Source organism: Manis javanica, chromosome 6 (genome assembly GCF_040802235.1).
Source record: "Manis javanica isolate MJ-LG chromosome 6, MJ_LKY, whole genome shotgun sequence".
Classification (NCBI taxonomy): domain Eukaryota; kingdom Metazoa; phylum Chordata; class Mammalia; order Pholidota; family Manidae; genus Manis; species Manis javanica.
Window position 1 is genome coordinate 39,765,267 of NC_133161.1, and position 23,311 is coordinate 39,788,577.

Consider the following 23,311-nt stretch of genomic DNA (forward strand, 5'->3'; position numbering starts at 1 on the left):
ATGTTAAAATCACAAAATTCTTAGGAATAAATTTAATAAGATGTATGCAATATCTGTTCACTGAAAAATGAATATATTGCTGAAAAAAAATAAACAGACCGAAGTAAGTGGAGAATATATCATTTCGTGGATTGAAAGACAAGGATCACTCAGTTAGCAGTTCTCCCCAAATTAATGTGTAGTTACAATGCAGTGTAGTTCAGAAAGAAATACAAGTCAATCCTAAAACTTAAAGGAGATGCTTAGGACCTAGAATAGACAAAACCATCTTGAAAAAACAACAAAGATCAACAGAGTTAGAGGATTTTATTAGCTGACTTCAAAACTTACCATAAAGTCAGTTATTAAGACAGTGTGATACTGGGATAAGGGGATAGACAGAGCAATGGAATGGAATAAAGAGTCCAGATTCAATCCACAGTTAAATTTTCAACAAAGGAACCAAAAGAATGCTTGCTGACGGAAGTGATGCTGAGATTCTGAAGGGTAAGGGAATGTCTAAATGGTGATTTAGGGATCCATACATTCCAATGTATGTAACTTTTACCACAAAAGAAAATGCTTGGGAAAAACTCAAAGGGCAGAGCAGAACTATATTCATTAATTTTGGCAATTAAGGATCTGCTCAGTGTGATATCTTGCTAACTTCAAAATTGAACTTTATTTTCATCTTCTCTCTTCTCCTCTCCTGGGCATGGCACTCAGTGGAAACATTTGGAAGCGCTCTTCTTTTATAAAATTAGCAGCATGAATTAAAATGCTTTGAGATTGGCTGAATTTTGTTGGAATGAAGATGGTCTCTGCTGAGTTGATGAGAAACATTGATTTGACTCATTCCAGCACACATGGTGTGTTGGCTCTGACATGGCTCTCGACCAGCGTGTGAAGTTTGCAGTCAGCTTAATTTGTGGCAGTCAGTACTGCAAAATCTTGAGCTTAGCACTTTATAAAAAACAAATAAGGGAAACAAATAAAAAATGGCGTTGATTTCAGAGATAAGGCAGTGGCGCCTGCCTTCCCCCCTTTAGAGCCTGAATCACTCCTCTAGGAGTAGAAATAAACATCTGTGGCAGGGTTCCATAACAGTTTTTATAGCTGCCCCATTTGAGATGAGGTGTTTGAGTCCCTTCATTTGGAATAACATTTTAGCATGGCCATCCTTTCCTTGCAATTGAGGCTATGAAGTTGAATTTTGAAAAAATTCTCTCTCATGGAAACTTAGTGTGCCATCCAACAACTAGTCATAATGAATTATGTATGTTATATAAGCACTATATATCTATATATATATCTCTACATAGTATATTATATATATGCATTATGTATATTTTATAATAAAATATAAATAGACCTATCTAATAACATATCTTTGTTATATATAATATGTAATGTAAATGATTATATAATATATAACATGTCTAATATGTGTGTTTATAGAATATATATTAATTAGATGTTTATATAATATATAAATATAAATGATGTAATACTTATATAAAATGTTATTCGATGGGCCAAGAGAGTGAGCCTTCCTCTGGGCACCTTGGCAGGTAATGTGGGGAAGCTTTGCTCACTTACACATCATTCACACTGACAGGTATCTGCAAAGCACGGAAAACCCTATCTGCAGTCTCAGAAATGGTGCTCCACTTTCTGAATAATGTGGAGATTGAAATCCAGGGTCCAAAAGTAGCTTGGAGATTTGGAAGCCAAGTGATACTCTTTCTCTTTCTTGCCATCTCTCTCCCAGGTCCTAGCACCCTGCCTGAGGAGCCTGTAGGCAGAGTTCTGGAGCATTTGAAGAGGGACAAACCGCAGTTGTTACTAGCCTCATTTGGGTTATGGGTCCAGGGAGTGGAGAACAGAGTCATTCAGAGAGCCGAAATGTAATTTACCTGTTGCTTTTAAAGCCGTTAATGATGACTAATATCATCTCTATCCCCAGCCTCAATTACCTGCAGGGAAAGTAAAGAGTTTGATTCCACGAGGATGTGCATTCCTTTGTCACTGCCTTTTGCATGGCTTGTTCTGTAGGGACAATACTGAGGTAGGGTTTTTGTCCTGTATGGAAGCCATGGATGTTAGCCTTCAGTGTCATGTATATGGGAATCTTTTAGCAGTTGAGGTCATGTAGCATGTCAGTATAGGCAATGGCAACTATTAGTTACCATATATAGTTGTTGTTTTTCCTCTTTGTACACAGTAAAAAATAGCTGGTATTGTTTTACTAATGCTATAATAAAATAATATATTAACTAATATTGTTTACTGCTGATACTAAGCATCATTATATAATAATGTTCACAGTAATACTAATTCCTACTCAGTCTAGTCATAAATCTTACTAATTGTTTTTATTACCTGGCTCTCTTATTTTCCTTATTTTTTTGCAATTTTGTATTTGGATTTTCTTGTGATTTGTTATCTGTAGGAAGAGTCTTCTGAGACTTTTATTTAGCCTCTCTTGCTACTCTTTTTAACACATTTTTCACCTGTCTTTCTACTTTTTTTGGTTCTCTCCTTCAAATAAGTTTGTTTTCTGGCTTGGAATTTCATTTTTGGGGCATGATCCTCTGATGCCACCTAGGGGGCACCTGTAAGATTTAGGGTTGCCTGTTTGTGACTCAGAAAAAAGTCTTTAAAAAAAATATTTGCTGCTTTTCTATCTGGCCTAAATGGTTTGGCTTTCCTTGCCATTTTTTTTTATGGCTTCAAAGACAGAATTTTTGACACAGTTTGAAAATCATGGACTTCATTTTCCATATTAAAATGTCATTTGTACATAATGATGATAGCTAACGCTCACGTGTTGCTCTCTGCCTGCTACACACTGTTGGGAAGGGCTTTAAGTTTGGTAGCTCTCATTTCCCCATCAATCCTCTGAGTTGGGTACCACCACCACCACCATCATCATCGTCATCAATCCCCATTTTTAATAAATGAAGAATCTGAAGCATAGACTGCGTCAGTAATGCCTACTTCGAGCTGGAGGGGATCCTCTGCTGCCAGACTCCAGAAACCACCCACTTAACCATTCTTCTTGCATGCCAGCTCCTCTGATCCCTGACACCTTTGGCCCAGGGGCCTTTCCTGGGGGCCACTTCCTCTTTTGTAGGCTACTTTTCAGTATCACAGCTTCTGAGATGAGGCAGAATTTCTAAGGTTGTTATTAAGGCTGTGTTGGGAATAGTAGGAAGAAGGGACGTTGCAAAGCTGTTTTAAAAAGAATATGAGCTTGTTTTCTATTCTGTTCTGAAAATAGATGAGAATATTCAATCTACACATTTTATGAGACTGTATAGTGTACCAATTGTGATATATATGAGCCTACAGATGAAAAATCTGTACAACCAACTTCATTTTTTAAAAAAGCAAGCATAAGAACCAGTGTGGTTGCCTACAGTATAAGAAATGTGTTGGGCATAGTTCACTGTATTTGAAGAGAGCACCGGAGAGTTTTATGTTAATATTTATCATGATGATAATTTACAATAGAGGTGATTTTCTGTAAAAGATTCTGAGTGTCTGTTAAAGAGCTGTTTTGAAAGCCTTGGAAACTGGGATATTGTCTGATACGGGTCATAGGTGGAGCTGTTTTGGGAGGATAGTGTGTTAACCCAAGCTTGCCTGGTCTCTGGATGTGTAACCCACACCTTAGACCCTTCCTGCAGCCTGTGGAGTCACAGCAAGGGTCTGACCAGCAAACAGCATTATTTCCACAGATACTCTATAAAGTCTGTTAACTGAGGGTAAAATGCTGGCCAGGGTAACATAAAAACGAATACTTACGTACATATTTGTATCTATGTTTGTATGTGTGTGCATATGTGTACGTGTATGTGTACTTGCCCAAACACACACACATATGCATACTTGCACACACACACACACACACACACAAAGGTTTATATAGGCCACTTGAATCCTCTGAAAAGCACTAATACTCTTAATGTGATTATCTCTAATCTTCCTGTTGGGTACTCACGAAAAATAAAAGAAGTAAATTGGCCTCTCTTAGTCGTTCTCACGTTCATTTGCTGAGAAGTTTTTCTTTAAGCTATTACTTACTGAATGCTTACATGCTACACACTTAGTTAAGTGCACTTTAAGCCACCCTGTGGGTAAATAGGTGCCACTGTCCAGAGTTCCAGCTGAGAGGACAGAGGCTCAGACTGCTGAGCGAGCTGCCCAGTACGACACAGCTCACCAGAGTGAGTCTGTGTGAGCTGGGTCTGTCCTGCTGAAGCCCTGGCTCCCCTCTATGAAGCTTACCTGCCTCTTTCCCATTGACTCACATTTTCAGGGAGGTTGTCTGTGGTCCAGCTGCTTATCCCAGTGATCTTTTACAATCCTGCCTGTATTCACTGGTCTTCCATGCTGTCGCTCGTGTCCTTCCTCGTGCCGAGCATTTGGATGCATCTCTGTCACGTTTGCCTTGTGTTTTCCAGCTTTGGAGACATGCTCTCTTTCACCCTGACGGCCTTTGTGGAGCTGATGGACCACGGAATAGTGTCCTGGGATACATTTTCAGTGGCATTCATTAAAAAGGTAATGCAGATTATGCTTCCCTAGGCTTAAGTTACTTCCTTCTTTCATAGGTACTTCTCTCTGCTTTGAGGATATCTTGCAATTGTTACCTTAGTTCTTAGTGTTTAAAAGATAGGTGTAGTTTTTGAGAGTTTTATTTGTGTGTGGGGGTCAGGGCACCTGAATTTATTTTTTGAATTTGATGTTTTCTCTCCACCTGGATCATAAGGGCTTCCACATGAGAACCCCTTGTTAAATGCAATCAAGGTGTCATGTTGCTAAAAACCACAGAGGTGTCTGATGAATCCGTGTATAGGAAGGACTCTTGCCCTTAAGATCTAAATATAGTTCCTGCTGTGCTCCCTCAACCTTCTGCCCTCAACCAGATATTTGGAAAAAAGGGAAAGAGGCTGAGTGCCAGGGTTGGAAGCAGTGATATAAGAGAAGGGGTGTGTGCTTGGGTACATGCCTCTTAGGCAGAGTAAGCCTGCTTATAATCGTGGTGAGATAAATGGCTCTGGGCTCAACTGGTTCAACTGGCTCCTCCTTCTTTAGCAGGAAGCTAATAAAGAGGATAACTGAGGGTGGACCTGGTTGGGGAGAGGGGCAGTAGAGCCCCCACCATTCCTTGCAATTTTGAAATCATGGTAAACCTTTTGTTTTGAAATCATAGTAGACTTAGAGCAAATTTGCAAAAAGCAGTACAGAATGTTTCCATATGCCCTTCATCCAGCTTCTCCTAATGTTCACATTTGCATAGTACAATTATCAAACTAAGAAATTAACAGTGGTGGTGGTGCAATACTGTTACCGTTATTGTATTTCATTAGTTTTTCTATTACCGTCCTTACTCTGGAATCCTGACCCAGGATTCCATAGTACATTTAGTTGCCATGTCTCATTAGTGGCTTCCAATCTGATAGTCTCTGATTTTATCTGTCATGACTCTGACAACTTTGAAGAGTACTGGTCACTTACTTCGTAGAATGTCCCACAACTTGGGTTTGTTTGATATTTTCCTCATGGTTAAATTATGGTTACACATTTTGAGCAAGAATATCAGGGAAGTAGAGATGTGTCCTTTTTTGTCTGTGAAATGGATGTCCATATGTCTTATTAATGGCAATGTTGGCATGGAATTATGTGGGTGAAGTGGTACTGCTGGATCTCCCCACTGTGAAGTTGATCCTTTTTCTCTTGAAGTTAATCAGTATCTTGGGAGATACTGCCTTGAGATGAAGGCATAGGAGAGCCCCTCATCTGTGCAGTGAGTGTACTGGGGGCAGAAGCCCTACACACTGAACGTCTACATGATGTTGCATATTTACTTCAGACAAGAGCTGATTGGAAACCCAGGGCCTTCTCGGCACACCTCTGAATCCTCTTTCCTTCTGTAAGGGCATAAAGCCAAAGCATACGAGTAATGGGAACCACCTAGAAATCACACAAAAAAGGAGCAGGCCTCTTTTTGCCAATATTTCTCAGTAGTGTGAATTGCTAAAGAGAAAAGAAATGATTGCAGGTGAGAAAGCCAAGGAAATTGTGATGTTAGGAAGTACTTTCCTGTGGTGATGGTAGGGAAGCTAAGGCTTAACGTATAAATGCAGAGAACAGATTCCTGTGTTCCGTCTTTCTGGGGTAAAAGTTCTTGGAGCAAGTTCAAATCTGAAGATATTGGGTTTTGTGGATTTTTATGCTTAACAAAATTTGAACTCATTCTGGGTTTTTGGCCAGCCTCCATCTCCTACCTATGAATGGCCTTGCTTGTTAGGAGAGCCTCTTTTACTACAAAAGCGATGCTGTTCTGAATGTGAACTCTGTGAAGACGTGTTGTCCCTTCACCCACATTCTCCTTTCTCCCCTCAGCAATCCTTTCCAGAGCAGAACAGGTCATCATGTTGGTCCTGGTCAGGAGGCTTGGGGAGGTCAAGTGAGGTCACAGGGAGTGGGTCAGGGTTCCTCTCCCATCCTTATGTACCTGAGCTCTCAAGTGGTGGAAACATGAGCTCCTGCAGACTTGTTGAAGCAGTGTTGCCCCACCCCGTGACCTCCCTGGTGTGGAGCTAAGTGGTTTCTTCTGCTCTCCATTCCCCCGGGGGCTTGTGGATGCCCAGTTCCAGCACTTGGCACATTTCTGTGAATTTGTTGTTTTTGGACTGGCTCCCCCAACAGACCCCGCATCCTGCGAGGGTGGAACCACACTTCCTTCATGGCTTTATCCTCAGGGTCTGGTGCAGGGTAAGACTTTAATACATTTCTGTGAAATGAATGAATGAAATTTGAGTTGGGAGCATTTTTTTTAAAAACCCTAGAATTTGAAGAAGAGAGGAAATACAGTGAGACTATAGTTAAATTTGGTTCAAGTAAAATTTCAGTTATGAGTGAAAAGGAATTGCAACGCTGTCTTTCTTAAAGCGATATGAGAAGTGGTTAGAGAGAATGGCAATAATTTAATTTTTGAACTACTTAACAAAACGGTATTCACTCTCTGAAATTAAATAAATAATCATATTAGATCTAAGGAAGCAAAGACTATCCATCTTGGCAATTTGAATAAAATACTAAATATTTTTCAAAAGGCAGTATGTTTAATATATTCCATGTCCTCATTCCCAGTCATTTTATTTACAACCTTTGCATTGCTACTTAGATCTCAATTCCTTATGTGAATCTGAAAAACAGTCACCAGAAGATGACTTTTTAATTGATAGTTTTTGTAAGGTTAACTTTTTTTACTCATTAGCTGGATCAAATTCAGTGCTTTGACAACCCAGTAATTGTATGCAGGCAACTGTCTTTTAAATGGAGCTTTATCTTGACAAAAATCAACTAGGAAATTCTGACAAAGGATGCTTATCTCTGGGGTCCAGACTTGGCTTCTTATTAACGCCAGATTCATACCATTTTAGAGAAATATTTTTTCCCTGCCAGCCCCTGTCTCCTTCTCTAATATCTGTTTTTGTTATACATGGATCTAGATATTAGTTTATAAACTTTGCCTGCAATAAAAAACATCATTTCATAAACACCTTTAACCTGGAATCCCTCAATGCCAGTTATAGGTTACTGCTTTTTAAAGACTTGGCTCCTCAGCCTGAGAATAGGGAAACATGGAGAAGAAAGAAATGAAAAGAAAAAGCCAGAATTTTCTGTCATGTGTTGGTTTCCCCCAGCCAAGTATAACATAAGTACCTTGTCTTGGAAGGAAAGTTTCATACAAATGCTCTTGAAACCTTAGCTCTGCAGGAGGGCCTGGTTAACCCTGCAATGTTCCCAGAGCCGGTACAAACATCCAGCCATTTTGGCTTAGAGAACTGCTAATTTTTACCTCTTAAAAACTGAAGAGATTTATGGGTCTCTGCCTCAATAACTTAAAATACAAAAGGGAAGCTGTAGCTTTGCTCTCCCTGGTTCTTTTCAGTTTTGAGAACATAGGAGGATTTTAAGATCTAAGTAAGTCTAAGAAGAGTTATGATTTTAATAGTTTGTATCATTGATTCATGCACTGTGATGGCCCTTAGCTTCTTAAAAGTCATCCAAGTATTCCTGTGTTTTATTTATTTTTGTTTTTAAATGAATGGAAGCAGGTGGAGGTAGTATACTTAATTATTGCTAACTTCTCTTACCTTCTCTTTGTTCTGATGCAGACCCACTTTCAGGAAGTTGTGCTTGAGCTGCTTAGCTTCTGCTCACCTGTATCAGCCAAAAGTGCAGTAATGGAGCTGAGAAAATTTAAAGGCATAGGAAGTCATTATTGATTTTGGAGAGAACAAGGGAAATTAAAACTTACCCTGACAATCTTTAACCTTCTATAGTTATATTAAGACCTATAGTTTTTAAACTAGACAAGGAAAACAGCATTTGTCTATTCACAAATTTATACATGCTCTAATAAGGAGCCTGTTTACAGCTATTGGGTTTTCTAAGTCAGCCCTGATGTCTTGGTTATTAGGACTAATGAGATGAAAATATTGGATCATTTGAAAGTCTGGTTAAGACCACTGATAAATAAAGGCAAACAATGGAAGTTTGTTTTAAAAAGTGACAATTATCACCTCTAGAACTGAACAGAAGACTCGAATGGGTTGTATGCCTGCTCTCTGCCAGGCAGTACTCAGCTAAGGTTGTTGCACAAAATGCTCATTTTGCAGCCTGCATTAGGATTGCTAAAGGGATGGGTTCTATATGTCAAGGAAGAGGGGAAGTAATAGAAAAGACTAACTTCTAAAGAGTACTTTGACTAAGGTAAGGGATTAGCTTCGCAGGAGAGAAATACATAGAAATGGCAATGGAATAGGAATATATATGTGGGATTCAGATATGCCTGAATTAAAGCAAAGACTACAGACTATTTTACAACCACTGAGCAAGCCTTTTGGGAGAACGTGAGAGTTAATTATTTGTAGAGAACTTTAAAATACATTTTAAAAAGGTGTACTTCATATCAGAAAACATTGAAAGTTCTCATTAAATATTTTGAGAAGGGAGATATTGTCAAAGGATATTTGCGGAAGTGGTGGGTAAATTTATATCAGAGGGAAGTCGTGGAAATAGAGGAATGAAAGGAGGTGCTGTCCTGCTGACCAAGGAGTGAGCTGGACTGTGGACCGTTCTTGTGCATATACAACTGAAAGTGTATCAAAGGGAGACATTGCAAGTGTGTTCCCAGGGATAGAGAAAAGGAAACCAGAATTATTAATTACTATTGATTATGGCTAAGTTGGGAAAGGTGATGACTGAGATGGGAGGATTAAGAAATAATGAAATTGGTTTTCACCTCATTTAATTTTAGGCTCTGTTGGAATATCTCAATGGAGGCAAACCTTTGGATGCCAAGAATAAGCACTTATGTACTTCATAGTAAATGCCTTTTTATCCATCTGTCTCTGCTAGACTATAAAGTTCTTGAAGTTAAAAATCATGTGGGTCTTACTCATCTCTTTATCTCTTATTATTATGACAAGCCTGTTTTAAAGCACATAATACATTACCTGAATGAATGAAAAGAGGATAAAAGGCTGGAGGGTAGGGGAGAAAGTTGGATGTGGGCTCTCAGGTGGAAAATTCTTCATGGAGTCAAAGGTACATCCAAATTTACCAAAGGGAGATAAGCTAAAGAATGTGGAAGGAAGCGAGAATTGTTGCAGAGAAAAGTCACAAGTATTATTACTGAATTAAGTTTTCCACAAATTACCAAGAATTGTGTTGGGATAATGAAGAATAGTCGGGGTGGTGTTGGTGGTGAGTCAAAGAATTTATATTCTATTTAGATGAGATCTAAGTATTAAACCATGTGCACAGGATAAGGGTAACTGGATTTTTGTCAGAGAAAGATGGCCTTAGAGAAGGAAAGAAGGGTGGCCTTTAGCACGGTAGATTTGATAGAGTGGAACAGACTGTGACGGTTAAGGCAAGGGCTTGCCAGGGACAGTAAACACGTTGGAGAAATTTACTAGCCATGAAAGGATCTAAAGTAGTCTTCTGAGAATCTTAAAATTCTCATATACTTCCTGTAATTTGTGTTATAAAATACCCTCTTTTTGGAATATAAGAGCATACTGTTACTCTACTTCTTCATGTCATTTATTTCCCACCCCCTGAGATCCAGATGTATCTGGGGGCAGTGAGGGTTTTGGTCTCTGTACCCCATCTTCCTGCTTTCCCGAGGGAGTCACTGGTCTAGGAACAGTTGAGATGATAACTGCAAGTTGCCATGGGGATTTTGCATTTCATCTTGTACAAGGATGGAGAGCGGATGAGGAGAAGCTGTGGATGGGACCATAGAAAGGGAGAAATTAGTGTTGACAGGAGAGAAGAAGAAAATGTCACAGAACCAAATTATTTAGCTTTTAAGAAAGCAGTCGTTATGTTGATATAATAACAGCCTTTTAGTGTGAGTTGTCAACAGACAGTAATAACTTTTAATGAAGCTTCTAAAATAAAACCTTTATGGTACTCATGTGTTTGGGTTACTGTGATCCATTATTCTAACCCTTATTTTACTTCCCCCTTACATTGTGATTTATTATGTTTGAGGTCTTAGTGATTAATTCCTTAGAGAACATATTTCAGAGTTTGAACTATTATTTTAACTTTTAGCACTGCTGATTTAAACATTTTCCTGTTTGCTAAATTTGAGATGAGAAGAATTTATTTGACCATAAGAAATTGGAAAAATAGTTGGGGGGAGAGAGCGTTTTGTTGAAGAATGCAAGGAGGGTAGCCAGTGACTGAAAAGGTGCAGTTGAATTGTGTTGACAAGAGTGATTTGTGTGAGTCCCTTAAGAATGTAACAGGATCATAATAAGAACATAAAAATCATGGATTGTGTTGGTGAAGGAGTAGCCAGGGAATGGAAGAGAATGGCTGTTAGTGTATGTTGAAATTATTGTCTCAGGGAAACCCAGTAATCCTCATAATATAAGTGTTGAAACCATCTGCCTCAAAAGCTGAAACTCAGAAGAATAATCCCAGGGAAACCAGAGAGAATAATTCTTTGAAGCCATCTTTTTTTTTAAAATTGCTTATTAATAAATTATAGGAATATAATATAAATAGTGCTCTGTAATAATGTCATGAACAGTCAGTGTTGACTCCATGCATTTCTTGCTTTTCTACTTTAATTCTAAGAACTTTTCATCCTCAGTGTCTGGTGTTTCTTAAATGAGCTCCCAATTTACTTGATGTGCCCCCTTCGCTCTCTCTTTGCTCTGCTCGCCACGAATAGTCAATTGTTTCCTGCTTGGATTTTTCAGATAGCAAGTTTTGTCAATAAGTCAGCCATAGACATCTCAATCCTGCAGCGGTCCTTGGCCATTTTGGAATCGATGGTGCTCAATAGCCATGACCTCTACCAGAAGGTGGCGCAGGAGATCACCATTGGCCAGCTCATACCACACCTTCAAGGGTAAGCATGCTGCCCCACCCCTGGGGGGAGGGAAAACGATTCTGTGCCCTGGGATACATTTTGGGTTGGTTTGATGAAGTACATACAAGAAGAATTTTGACAAGCACACCACGTGCCGCTCTTGTCGTCCACCACACTGAAATGGCACAGGCCTTGCCCCGGGCTGAGCCCCAGGTGTCTTCTCGGCACTCTTCTGGCCCTTAGCAGGCACTTGGTTTTGATGACTCTTGGTAGGTATAGGGAGTTTTACTCTTAATAAGACACAACGGGACAATTTGTTCTCCTAAGTTCTCAACAGAACCTTTCCTTAGTCATTTAAAATAGCGTTTTCTGTACTGTAAAGAGCATTTTCATAGTTACTGGGAATTTTAAAAATCAGGCTTCTTTCTTAGAGTCAAGGTGGTTACAATGACCTCCTTCTTTTTTATAATACACGTAATTATTGTTCTGGAGGCTCGAGCTGTAACAAGGCCCAAGCAACCAGCTGTCTTTGGGGCTCCACCCTTAGGTAACCGGTGAGGTTGCCTCTGATGATCCTGGGCTGAGAAGGACCCCACTGCACAGGCCACTTCATACATCACAACATTTGGGGTTACAGGTGGCAGCCAGCATCCTGGGCTCGTGCATGTGGGACAGGCAGTTTATTGAGAGGATGTGGTGTACTTTACAGGATCTGGGAGTGACTTAGCAGCTAAGCCTTGAGCAGGACAGACACTGTGGCCTCCTTTGGGCTTTTCTCTAGCGAACTGGCTGACAATGTGATTTGGCTCCTGGTAACTGCTGACTCTGGCCTTTCAGGTCACATTTGCAAGTTCTCAAAAAGAAACCTGAGTAGTCCATTTGGGTGTGGATACAGGGTGGGGATGTGAGGGAATACTCAGTAGTTCTTAATGACTCCAAATGTTAACTGTTATGTTTATAATATAAACTACCAAAGTGTGTTGGATGTTCCCTTCAGTTGGTAGGGGGATGTGACTAGAACGTAAAATGTTAAGTCATACAAGCTATGGATTATAGCTTCAGAGAAGATTGACACATGCTCTAAAATCATGGTTTTGTGTGAAAACCGTTGGAAAAAAAAAACCTTTCACATTTCCCTTTATAGTCTGTTTCTTTTTTCTGCATCTTGAGGGCATATGTGTGCATTCACAGTGTACTTTGTCAAAGTGAAGAGTTTCTCATTTTCCAAGCACTGTGCTAAGGCTTTTTTATACATTACCTCATTTTTTCCTAAAAACAACCCCTCAAAATAAGTGTGTTCTTACCCAGTGCTAGATATGAGGGAACTGTCTGAGGGTCTCCCCTGACCTTGCCCAAGGCCACACAGCCCCCCTGTGGCACCCTGAGCTTTGGGTTTCATCCTGCCACAGGCCATGTTGTAAGTAGCTCCTCTCCCCACTTTGTGTCTAAATGTCACCCACAGGCTGCTCTTTGCTTGTGTCTGGGTCCATCTTATTTAGTGCTTACCATGCAGTTTACATTAGATCTTTGCTTCATTTGGAATTTCTGATTTCATTCTGATGAACAGGAAATAAGTAAACATAAAACTGGTTCTTTTGTTATTAAAAAGTTTCTACATGGAATAGATTTTTACAATATGAAATATCATTGCCATGGAGACAAAGCAGTTTCCTTTATAATAAGTCCAGCAATGTATGGACACCCAAGAATACTCCTAGGTACACTTCATGTATCAGAAAATCTCTCTCTCTCTCTCTCTCTCTCTCTCTCTCTCTCTCACACACACACACACACACACACACACACACACACACACACACACACACACCACGGTGGCTCCTATTGTAAATCCTAATAAAAGAGAAGGGGAGAGAACCAGCAATGTATGGACACTCAGGAATACTCCTAGGTACACTTCATGTATCAGAAAATCTCTCTCTCTCTCTCTCTCTCCTCTCTCTCTGTCTCTCTCTCTCTCTCTCTCTCTCTCTCTCACACACACACACACACACGCACACACCATGGTGGCTCCTACTGTAAAGCCTAATAAAAGAGAAGGGAAGAGAATTAGCAATGTATGGACACTCAGGAATACTCCTAGGTATACTTCATGTATCAGAAAATCTCTCTCTCTCTCTCTCTCTCTCTCTCTCTCTCTCTCTGCATGTATCAGAAAATCTCTCTCTCTCTCTCTCTCTCTCACACACACACACACCACAGTGGCTCCTACTGTAAATCCTAATAAAAGAGAAGGGGAGAGAACCAGCAATGTATGGACACTCAGGAATACTCCTAGGTACACTTCATGTATCAGAAAATCTCTCTCTCTCTCTCTCTCTCTCCTCTCTCTCTGTCTCTCTCTCTGTCTCTCTCTCTCTCTCACACACACACACATGGACACACCATGGTGGCTCCTACTGTAAAGCCTAATAAAAGAGAAGGGAAGAGAATTAGCAATGTATGGACACTCAGGAATACTCCTAGGTATACTTCATGTATCAGAAAATCTCTCTCTCTCTCTCTCTCTCTCTCTCTCTCTCTCTCTCTGCATGTATCAGAAAATCTCTCTCTCTCTCTCTCTCTCTCACACACACACACACCACAGTGGCTCCTACTGTAAATCCTAATAAAAGAGAAGGGGAGAGAACCAGCCAGCCACCTATACTTCCTGGGTGATCTGCACTGAGCAGTGTATTTGTCCGGCTACCTAGAGTAATATCCCCACAGCTGTCTCCAGCCACTGAGTGGTTGAAATGCATTCTCATTGCCAACTGCATTCTTTAGATCTTGCCCGTCTCTCTCACCTTTTCTGGGGGAGATGATCATGAGCCTTTTTATGGTCTGACTAAGGAGCAGCCTCTGCTGACTTTCTTTCTATATTGTTCTGTGTCTTCACAGGACAGATCAAGAAATCCAAACCTATACCATTGCAGTAATTAATGCACTTTTCCTGAAGGCCCCTGATGAGAGGAGGCAGGTAAGTTGCACTCTGTCTGAAGACCACTTAGGGCCGGCAACTTTCGGTGTGGAGAGCGCCCTCTGCTGCCCACCCAGGGCCTCCCTGCTGCTCTGCAGTTTGGCTGGCCAGTCTGGGATCATTCACAAGTCCAGTAGGAACTGGGTGGAGATAAGCAAGCCCTCGTCAGAGGAAGAATGCTAGGAATGTTCCAGTGGTAGAGCTCTTTCATCAAATGAAACCCAATGGAGAAGTCCAAACATAAAAAGACGAAAGCATTGCTGCAGTGGCAGAAGCAGAGAGAAGCTCAGGTTCTTTGTCACTTCATTGAATGCTCCTTGGGGAAAGGAGATGTCATCCCTATTTTTCTGATGAGGAAACGGGTATCTTGAGAGGTGTTGCACTTTGCCTGGGGAAGTGTGAGATGGAAATGTGAGAGGACCAGGGGGAGAACAAGTAGGATGCTGCCTCTGGTTGGGAAAGCTGTTAACATGTCGGAGGGGCTCTTTGCTTGATATTTCTGTTGCCCTTATGAGAATATAGCTGGGAGGACTGAGCAATCCATTTGCCCTCCTCCGTGTAAACCAGAGGAGGAGAGCCCCTTAACTGTATGTACATGGAACCTATCCTTTGATACTGTCTTCTGTGTGTAGACCTTTGGTTCTTCTTCAACTAGGGAAAGGGTCATTGTAGAGTGGGGTGGGGAAGAAGTGGAATTCCTTCTGTCTCAGAATTTAGCTGATACCTCAAAACTCATTCATGCTTTTTCCATCAACATAACATATACTGGGTTACCTTGATCACAACTCACTTCACTTAAAACTGGATGGAAATATGAGGTCTTTCAACAAATACAAAGAGTGCCAAGGAGCTGTAGGACAGTTACCCATAAATTGTTTTAGAATTTAGAAAACTAGCATGCTACTGAACACTGTGTCACGAATTGTATTTCTTTACTGCCAAGGATTTTAAACCTCAGCAACTAAATGTGAGGGTTTCTGGTTGTTTGCCATTTAGAAGTGTTGGCTCAGTCCTGGGGATATGTTTGAGTGGAAAGACTTTATCGTTCCTGGGCATTTGGTTTGTTGCCTGTCATCCTCAAGCCTGGGCTCCAGGCTGTATCTATAGGGGTGGCTTTGCAGCTCATAGGTGAGATCATGGATGGGGCTGCTCCTTTTATATTTACATTTATATTAGATTTAAATACTGAGCTTATGATAAGCAAATTGCCTGGCAGCTCTCATATGCACAAGCCTTCACTGGGCTTTGGAGAAGTTTCATCCTTCTACTGGCCAGACCAAGGATGCCTGGCCAAACCTCCTGGTGCTGAGTGGAGAGTGGGGGCCAAGAAGTCTGCATTGTCTTGGGACTTTCCTGTCCCCTGTGTAAGGAGAGGTTGGATTAGAGGAAACCAAAGCTCATGTCCACCCCAAGTGCTATAATTTCGCTTGAGTTTCTGGATCCAGACATGAGTAAGATGCATAGATTTCGCATCTTCCTGTTACTCCAACAACTACTGTTAATCTGCTGAACTGGAATCAAATGACCATGGAGAAATAGGGAATCAGATGCCAGCCAGTCTGTACTGACTCTAGGACAGTGATAACAAGGAAAATATAATGGAATACCAGTATAATGTTAGGTTTGGATTCTATGAATCAAATCTTATTTTTTGGAAATTAAGCGATACCATGAGACTGACATGATGGAGTTTAGCCAGGTATTATAATAATAATAAATCACAAGGGTAGTCTAATAACACTAAACAACTTAAAACAATCCAACTAAGAAAAAGTACATACAGTTCAGGAGAAAATCTAGAGTATTAAATGATGAATTTAGCTTTTGAAATAAAAACAGTGACAACATAGAAAATTACATGAACTTTATAAACTGTGTTGAATTTCAGATATATCAGTGAGCACTGTGTCAAGAAAGAGAGTATTTTGATTTTTAATTAAAAAAACATTTTTCAGTGAGTTTGGAGAGAGCTGGCCCTAAAAAATAACTACAAGTTTCATAATGAAGCAGAGTTTGATGTTATTTCCTCAAGGTCAATGAGGCCTATATAGCACACGATCAGGCAAATTGGTGATATCACCCGGTTTGCGGTATCTCATATATTATTGCCATTGCCTTTTGTTGTGAAAAATTAAAAATTCTGACATTTCTTATAGTCAAAATGAGCAAAGAACTTGATGGGACTGCTCAGCTGATAAAAGTCAGAGCTAGAATCCTAACCTCAGCCCTGCTCTTACCTGTAGAGCAGCCCATTGAATGTGTTAGGGAAGTGTCATCCAAGCCTGAAAGAACCAAGCCCATTTTCTCACTCCATTAGGTTAAAACATAATCTAAGCATTTATTTATTGTATTTACAACAACGCCTTTTTTGTATGTTATTTTAGGATAAATTCCACTTAAGTGAAAAAAAAATTCATTTATTTCTATTTCTTTTCCCAGCCTGGGACCGAAAATATTGGTAGAACTTCATTATCTGGGTTTTCATCATTTTTCAAAATGTATAAAATGAATTTGGATGGATTTTAAACACCTATATATTATTTCTGCCTTTATGGCAGAAAAATACCACCATCGTCAGATCGTTTTACTTGGCAGGCAGACCCAGCAGTATTTGTGTTCTGCATTCACTAGATGGGCCTTACTGAGAAGGCATGGGCTTGTGCTAGGGACCTGGGGTGTAAGTTCCTTCTTTGCAGAGGCCACCCCATCAGCTTCCTGGAGGGAGTGGGGGATCATGCTTTTTCCTCATGCCTCCCAGATGTGGGAGCTTCTCCCCTTTCCCTGAACACAGGAAGGAAAAGTATGTTTGTTCTGTCAGGGAGACAGTTGCCACTGGAGGCGAATGGCTGCTCTTCCTTACCGTTACTTTTGCTGTTTCCATGGCAAACATGTTGGAGAGATCCCTTCCAAATGTCTCTACAAATATTTATGGTTTTGATAAGCATTATTTTCAAAAATCCTTTTTATTTAAAAGATTTAGTAGAAAAGAAGAAAGTACAGATTGAAAGGAAGATGTTTTAAAGACTCCTATAATTGCATTCCTAGACGGAGAACCCCTCTAACTACTCACAACTTTGTGACTTTCCTGTCCCTACTTCCTGCTTCGTTCTATGCAGAGACTCTCTTACATACATAATTTTTTTACCAAATATGATCATACCACATGCACTGGTTTCTTTTTTTCTTTTAACTGCTTTTAAAAACTAAAGATAATTGTGGACATCTTTCCATGTCAGTATATTTATATCTGTGTTTATAGCTATCTATACTTTCCTATCTTAATGGTATAAAATATTTTCCATGAATTCTCAAGGTTACTCAAATAGTTTCCTAACATTAGAGAAAAAATGATGTGGACAAGAATTTTTCAGTTTTCTCTCTGACCAAGCTTCTGAGGGAGGGTAGTAGAAAATATTCATTCATTCTTTTATCAAACACTTACTGTCTGCCGTGTGCCAGATATTATGCTGTGGGCTTGGGATACCAACATGAAAAGGACTCTGCGTTTTTTGGGTGACCATTGTCTTATGCAGAAGATAAATGATGTAAACAGACAATTATGATAATTGCTGTAGATGTTGGGAACATATCATCCTTTCCAATTTGTTGTAAACTCTTATAAAATTGTTAGGCTCATAGAATTTTTTTTCTTTTTTGCTTGTGTGTCAATCAGGCCTTAATTCAATCTTTATAAAAGAAAAGAAATGGAAAGAACTATAAGGTCCTTTGGGCTTTTTGTTTCTCATTATGCAAGAAAAAGAAAAAAAGGACCTTTCTATTTTGATCAGGAAGAAAATGAGGCTTTCTACACATTGTGGAAGGGCAGGATCCTTCCAGATTTTGCCATTTAACCTATTTCTGAATATGTTGTTGTCCTTGCTTTCTTGTTTTCAAGAGGTTGGAAGAGGCCCTCATATTGTATTTTGACTTTAATTCCATCTAACCTCTTTGAAACACCTTACAGTATTTATGCACATTTCTCTTCAATGCAGTGGGTCAACAGGGGCATAACAATAAAGTCGGAACCTCTAACAGAGCCCTCTGAATTTCCATCCTTCTCTCCCGCTTGCTTTCCTTTCTGTGGTGGCCATGGCGCCGTTAGGTCGGCGTAGACAGCAGTGTTGACATCCTTGATTGTCCTCTGACTGTAAGTCCCTATGTTCCCTTTGTCAGCTCAAAGCGGGCCCTGCGCTCCCATTCTGCTCCTGTCCAAGCCTGCCTGTGCGCCCCTGGACCCCACCATACTTCCTCCCCGTGTTCTGGGTTCTCCTTGCTTTCTGCAAGTTTATTTTAACCTTGATTGAATTCATGGTTGTAGTTGTAGCTTAGTTTTTTCTCTACTCAGTAAAAGTAGCCACTCTAAAAATGCCCCCATCCAAAAAAACAACATCCAGGTGTCTTCCTGAATATGAGCAGTATTTTTTTTGAATGTTTGCACCAAGATTGCACTGGACTATTTAATTTTCCCTTAGTATCTGTTTGCCAATATTTAGGAAGGGGGTCTGTGAATCATTTCATTTCATAAAATCACCCTCAAATCCTCTATGCCAGTCAAGTAGGCGATAGCACAAAGCCCAGCATCTAGGAATTAGCCCTAGCGATGCTGAGGTGGACCCTGAGGCTTAGCATCTGCTCAGGTATTGGTCCCTCACTAAAACTCCACTAAGATCACTTGCACAGACTGTTTTCAAGCATGTACTACTCACTCTTGGCTTTGCACAGCTTAAGATGAAGTGACTTTTAGAAGACAGATGTTTCAAATTATGATCCTCTAGTATTGGCATCCCCTTGGTGCAGACATATGTTGTCTAGTAAAAGCTCTCTGCATATACAGTCTAATGAAAGCTGAGGAGCCTTTTGAATGGAGGGTCATTGCTTTCATTTGGAGTGTTTGCTTTTTCTTCCACACTCACCTTTTCCTGGAAGGAAAAAATTCCTAAAAAAAGAAGTTTTCAGGTGCTAGATTTCCTTCCTTGGATTTTAGACGTGGCTGTGTTATCTAAACAGAATATTCAAAAAGTAGCTTGAATACTACTGCCTGTTTGAGTCCATTCTTGCACACGAAATACTGCTGATATCCAGTTACGAAGCACACCCCAGGATAAAGTCATTTTGGGCCGTGCTGAATTGTATCTTTCTAACCTAAGCTTTTGTGGGGGGGTTGTTTTTCTTTAATAGGAGATGGCGAATATCTTGGCTCAGAAGCAACTGCGCTCCATCATTTTAACAGTGAGTAACTGTGCTCTGTGGCTGTGTTGTTGGGGAGGAGAGGCCTAGTGCATTTTTTTAATCTCCTTTGGCTTCAGATTTGTTCTGTGACTTGCTTCTGTGGTGAAGCACTTGAAACTAGGAAGGAGGGGAAAATGTGCTTTTGGAATTGGAATAAACAAGGCTTTCCCACAAGAATGGCCTCCTCATGTGATTGGGGGGGAGGAGTCTCTGGAATTTCTGTAGAGAGAGAGACATTTTGGCAAGAAGACTTGAAAATCTCTCAAATGGGGCAGTTTTATTGCACTCACCAGAGCTTTAGCTTTGCATTTAAGGAAATGAGGGAAGCTCCGTGACTTAAAAAAAATCTACCAATATAAGGCCATACTGTTTTGAATGAGGAATCTAGCTGGAAACATACCAGACCCTGAGAGATGTCCTGAAATGTTGACTGTTTTCCTGGGTCCCTTTGCAAGAGAAAGGCAGGAAAGGCATATGCAGGACCCACCCATTTAACTCAAGTGAATCACCTGTGCCTTGGGAGAAAAGACTCATATCTTATGTTGTGAATGTTTAGAAATCAATCAAATAGCAAGATTTCCTGACACCTTATCTGTACTTGACTTTTAACCAAAGGCTGAAAGAAGCCTGTGTGATTGACTCCCTGCTTACCAAAAAGGTGATATCTGCTTCTGTGATTCCCAGCAGGAGCGCTCCCCACAAAAACAGACACATTCCAATAGGATGAGGCCATTCAGTATTAAAAACTTTATGAAAGCAAACAAAATAAATAGTCTAGACCCGAAAGCCAATAGTAATGACTACAATTTGTCATCACATTTGATTTTAAACTTCTTAGCTGACAAGGATTAAGAGAAACACATGAGTCTAATTTTCTTTGTTTGATAAAAGAGGTACCCCAGTTCTTCGGGGATGACATAGTTTTCCCTCCTGAACTGGAACCTGAAAGGGGTGTTAGTAGAGCATTCTCATAGATTCTTGGTCCAAGAATGGTTTATAGAGATCCTAGAAGGATTCATCATGTGGTTGTTTTTTATACTGGTTCTCAATAACAGGGGAAGCTGCGATGTTAAAGCGTAGCTCAGTGAAGGTGTTCACGCAATGGGAGGAGAGTGGGGAGATGAAGGATTAGAAATTAGAGATGTTGTACAAATGTCCTAACCTGTTGTTGGCACTATTTGGTGTGGCAGTCACACTTAGAATGCCCAGAGGTGGGTGGATGGGTGGATGGGTGGGCGGAATGACTTAGCTCCCAGGTCCAAACAATTTGCTCCAGTGGGACTTCTTTTATGAGACTTCAATGACTGGAAGTTCCGGGTTGGTATTCTCCGGCAAAAACTGGAATACAGATATTCTTGAGTTGCTAGTAAAATAGATGCCCATATACTTTAGTACCCAGACAATTTGGATAGTAAATGTATACCATCAATTAACATTCTGTTCTAAAGATCGAAGGATGTGGCATTTATCCCACCCCCCATCCCATGGTGTAGCTTCTCATTCCTGGAATCTCCATAACTATGATTCAACAACTTTTTTCTGTTCCTTTTTCATCTCCCCACCCTTCCTTCTTTAACTGACATGGTACTTGTATTCATGACATGGAGTCTGGGTGCATGCCAGGTTCAGGGACACAAAGTTCTTTCAGACAGCAAGACATGATTTAGTGATTTGAATAAGTGATTTGAATGATTGTTTCATCACATCAACTGGTCATTTTTAAGGCACAACCATGGTCTCTGCCAAAGAGGATGTATGTTAGGCCCAAGTGCTGAATGCCATTTCAGACCCAGCAATGGTGGAGGCAAAAGCCCGCCCACATGTCTAGTCTGCTGCCACTCCTTTTATATTTGTTCCATTTTGGTTCTCTTTCTAAGGGGAAGGGTCATTTTGTTTTTCATTTAATTGTTACCAGGAAAGTAGTGCACGTGAAGTCACTCAGGGCATTGTGGCGGTGGTGGTCCCTGAGTAGTTTCCACAGTGGATTCACCACAAACTTGGGAGGTACTTTGCTTTTGTGTGTTGCTTCTAAAGCTCATCCCCATTTTGAAGTGGGATCCCCTGTCAGGGACAGCTGTAGGGTAAGATGATGGCAAAGTCCCTCTCCAGTACACATGCACCGTTGATTGGTCCAGTGGATGTGAGGAATGCATTGCTGGGGAAATCCACACTCCCTTCAAGACACCCTCATTTGGGGCACACCTCCTCCTGATTTATGTGGCCGCAATCACCAGAGCATTTCCAGGGCTTCCCTCTCTTCCATGCCCTGCCGCACACAGTAGGTCTTTTCCTGGTTTCTGTCCTAATGATCAGGCACCTGACCAGGCCCTGGAATATAAAGGAAAACTCCAAGGCCATCCGTGTCCTCTTCTTTCTTCTGAAGGTTGGTTCTACCAACCTATATCCCCTGTGCCTCCAAATGAGGTCTTCCAAGGTTCTGCTTGGCATAATGGTGGGGTGGGGGTTAACATTTGTTGTTTGGTTTTTTTTGCTTGCTTTTAAAAGCTTTTTCCTTGGTGAACTATCTCCCCAGCATGTCATCCGAGCTCAGCGGGCCATCAACAATGAGATGGCCCACCAGCTGTATGTGCTGCAGGTACTTACCTTCAACCTCCTGGAAGACAGGATGATGACTAAGATGGACCCCCAGGACCAGGTGGGTGCCCACTAACTGGCAGTCAAAGCACGTGAGGCAGAGCAAGTGTCATTCAAAGTCTTTTCTTGGGCTACTCCCAAATGGAATTGTTTGATGATGATCTTATTGTTTTATTGTCATCTCAGAACGTGGGGGCATGGATTTAAATTGTAGGTGAGCCTAGGGTCAGAGAACAAAATAAATGAACTCTTTTATTATGCATCAAACATGCACATATTCTTCCTTTATTGAATGAGAAAGCTTGCTGTCACATGGCCATAGACCTTGTTGGCCTTTGGCACTGATACTCTCAATGGTAATGGCTTTGGAGTGAAGTTCACAGACAACTAGAGCCCCTTGGAAGCTCTGTGCGATGTTGATCCTGCAGTTGGGGGAAGTCATTTGCATTCTGCAGTAATCAGTGCCAAGGGTGGGGGTCCCGGGTTACACCTGATTTCTGGGCCTGCATCTTTGTTAGGGGCCATTCGCGGTAATTCTCTCTAGGTCTCTGGCTGTTGTGCAGGAAAGTTCTATCTCCATCCAGAAGGCTTTGGGGGAACTTTACTGTGTGGGGACGGAGTGAGAGGGAACGGCTGGGAGGCCTGCTGTAGCACATTTTCAGCTTAAACAGCGCTGCATCTCTGGGAGGGGGAGCACTCATTACTGGCACGTGAGGGCCTGATCTATCGCAGATGGGAACTGCATGTGTGACATGTGTAACTGCCGCGGCACTTCATTCCTGGCACATGGCCACATGAGTCAGAATGATAGAGAGCTTTGAAAAGCCATCTAATGTGGCCTGGACTTTTGGCAAGGGCCAAGTGTCATCATCCCAGAGATATGAGACTGTCATCTTGCCATGTCTAGTGACAGAAAGCAATGTATCTTAATGTGGAACAGCCCTCCCCATTTGGAAACCCTTCCTTTTATTTATTTCAAACATTTTTTTCTTACCGTGGTAAAATGTGCATCACAGAAAATTGACCACTTTCACCATTTTTAAGGGTTTATTTCTATGTAGCCACTTCTTCGTGGACTTGGGATCCCTTGTCACTTGAATATTCATACATCTCAC

At 40.9% G+C, this 23,311-nt stretch overlaps 1 protein-coding gene across 8 annotated transcripts in view; it reads left to right on the forward strand.

Moving 5' to 3' along the window:
* The window catches only part of ELMO1 (engulfment and cell motility 1), a 516,082-nt gene that overhangs the window by 172,577 nt on the left and 320,194 nt on the right, over positions 1-23,311 (forward strand). For 7 of the 8 annotated variants that reach the window (XM_017670942.3, XM_017670934.3, XM_073238595.1 and 4 more), the window contains 6 exons: positions 4,449-4,548; positions 11,283-11,434; positions 14,294-14,372; positions 18,475-18,519; positions 19,551-19,601; positions 22,135-22,257. In XM_017670942.3, coding sequence (XP_017526431.1) covers positions 4,449-4,548; positions 11,283-11,434; positions 14,294-14,372; positions 18,475-18,519; positions 19,551-19,601; positions 22,135-22,257 — 550 coding nt within the window. The remainder of the gene's footprint in view (positions 1-4,448; positions 4,549-11,282; positions 11,435-14,293; positions 14,373-18,474; positions 18,520-19,550; positions 19,602-22,134; positions 22,258-23,311) is intronic. The other variant, XM_037027353.2, reaches the window with a different exon arrangement.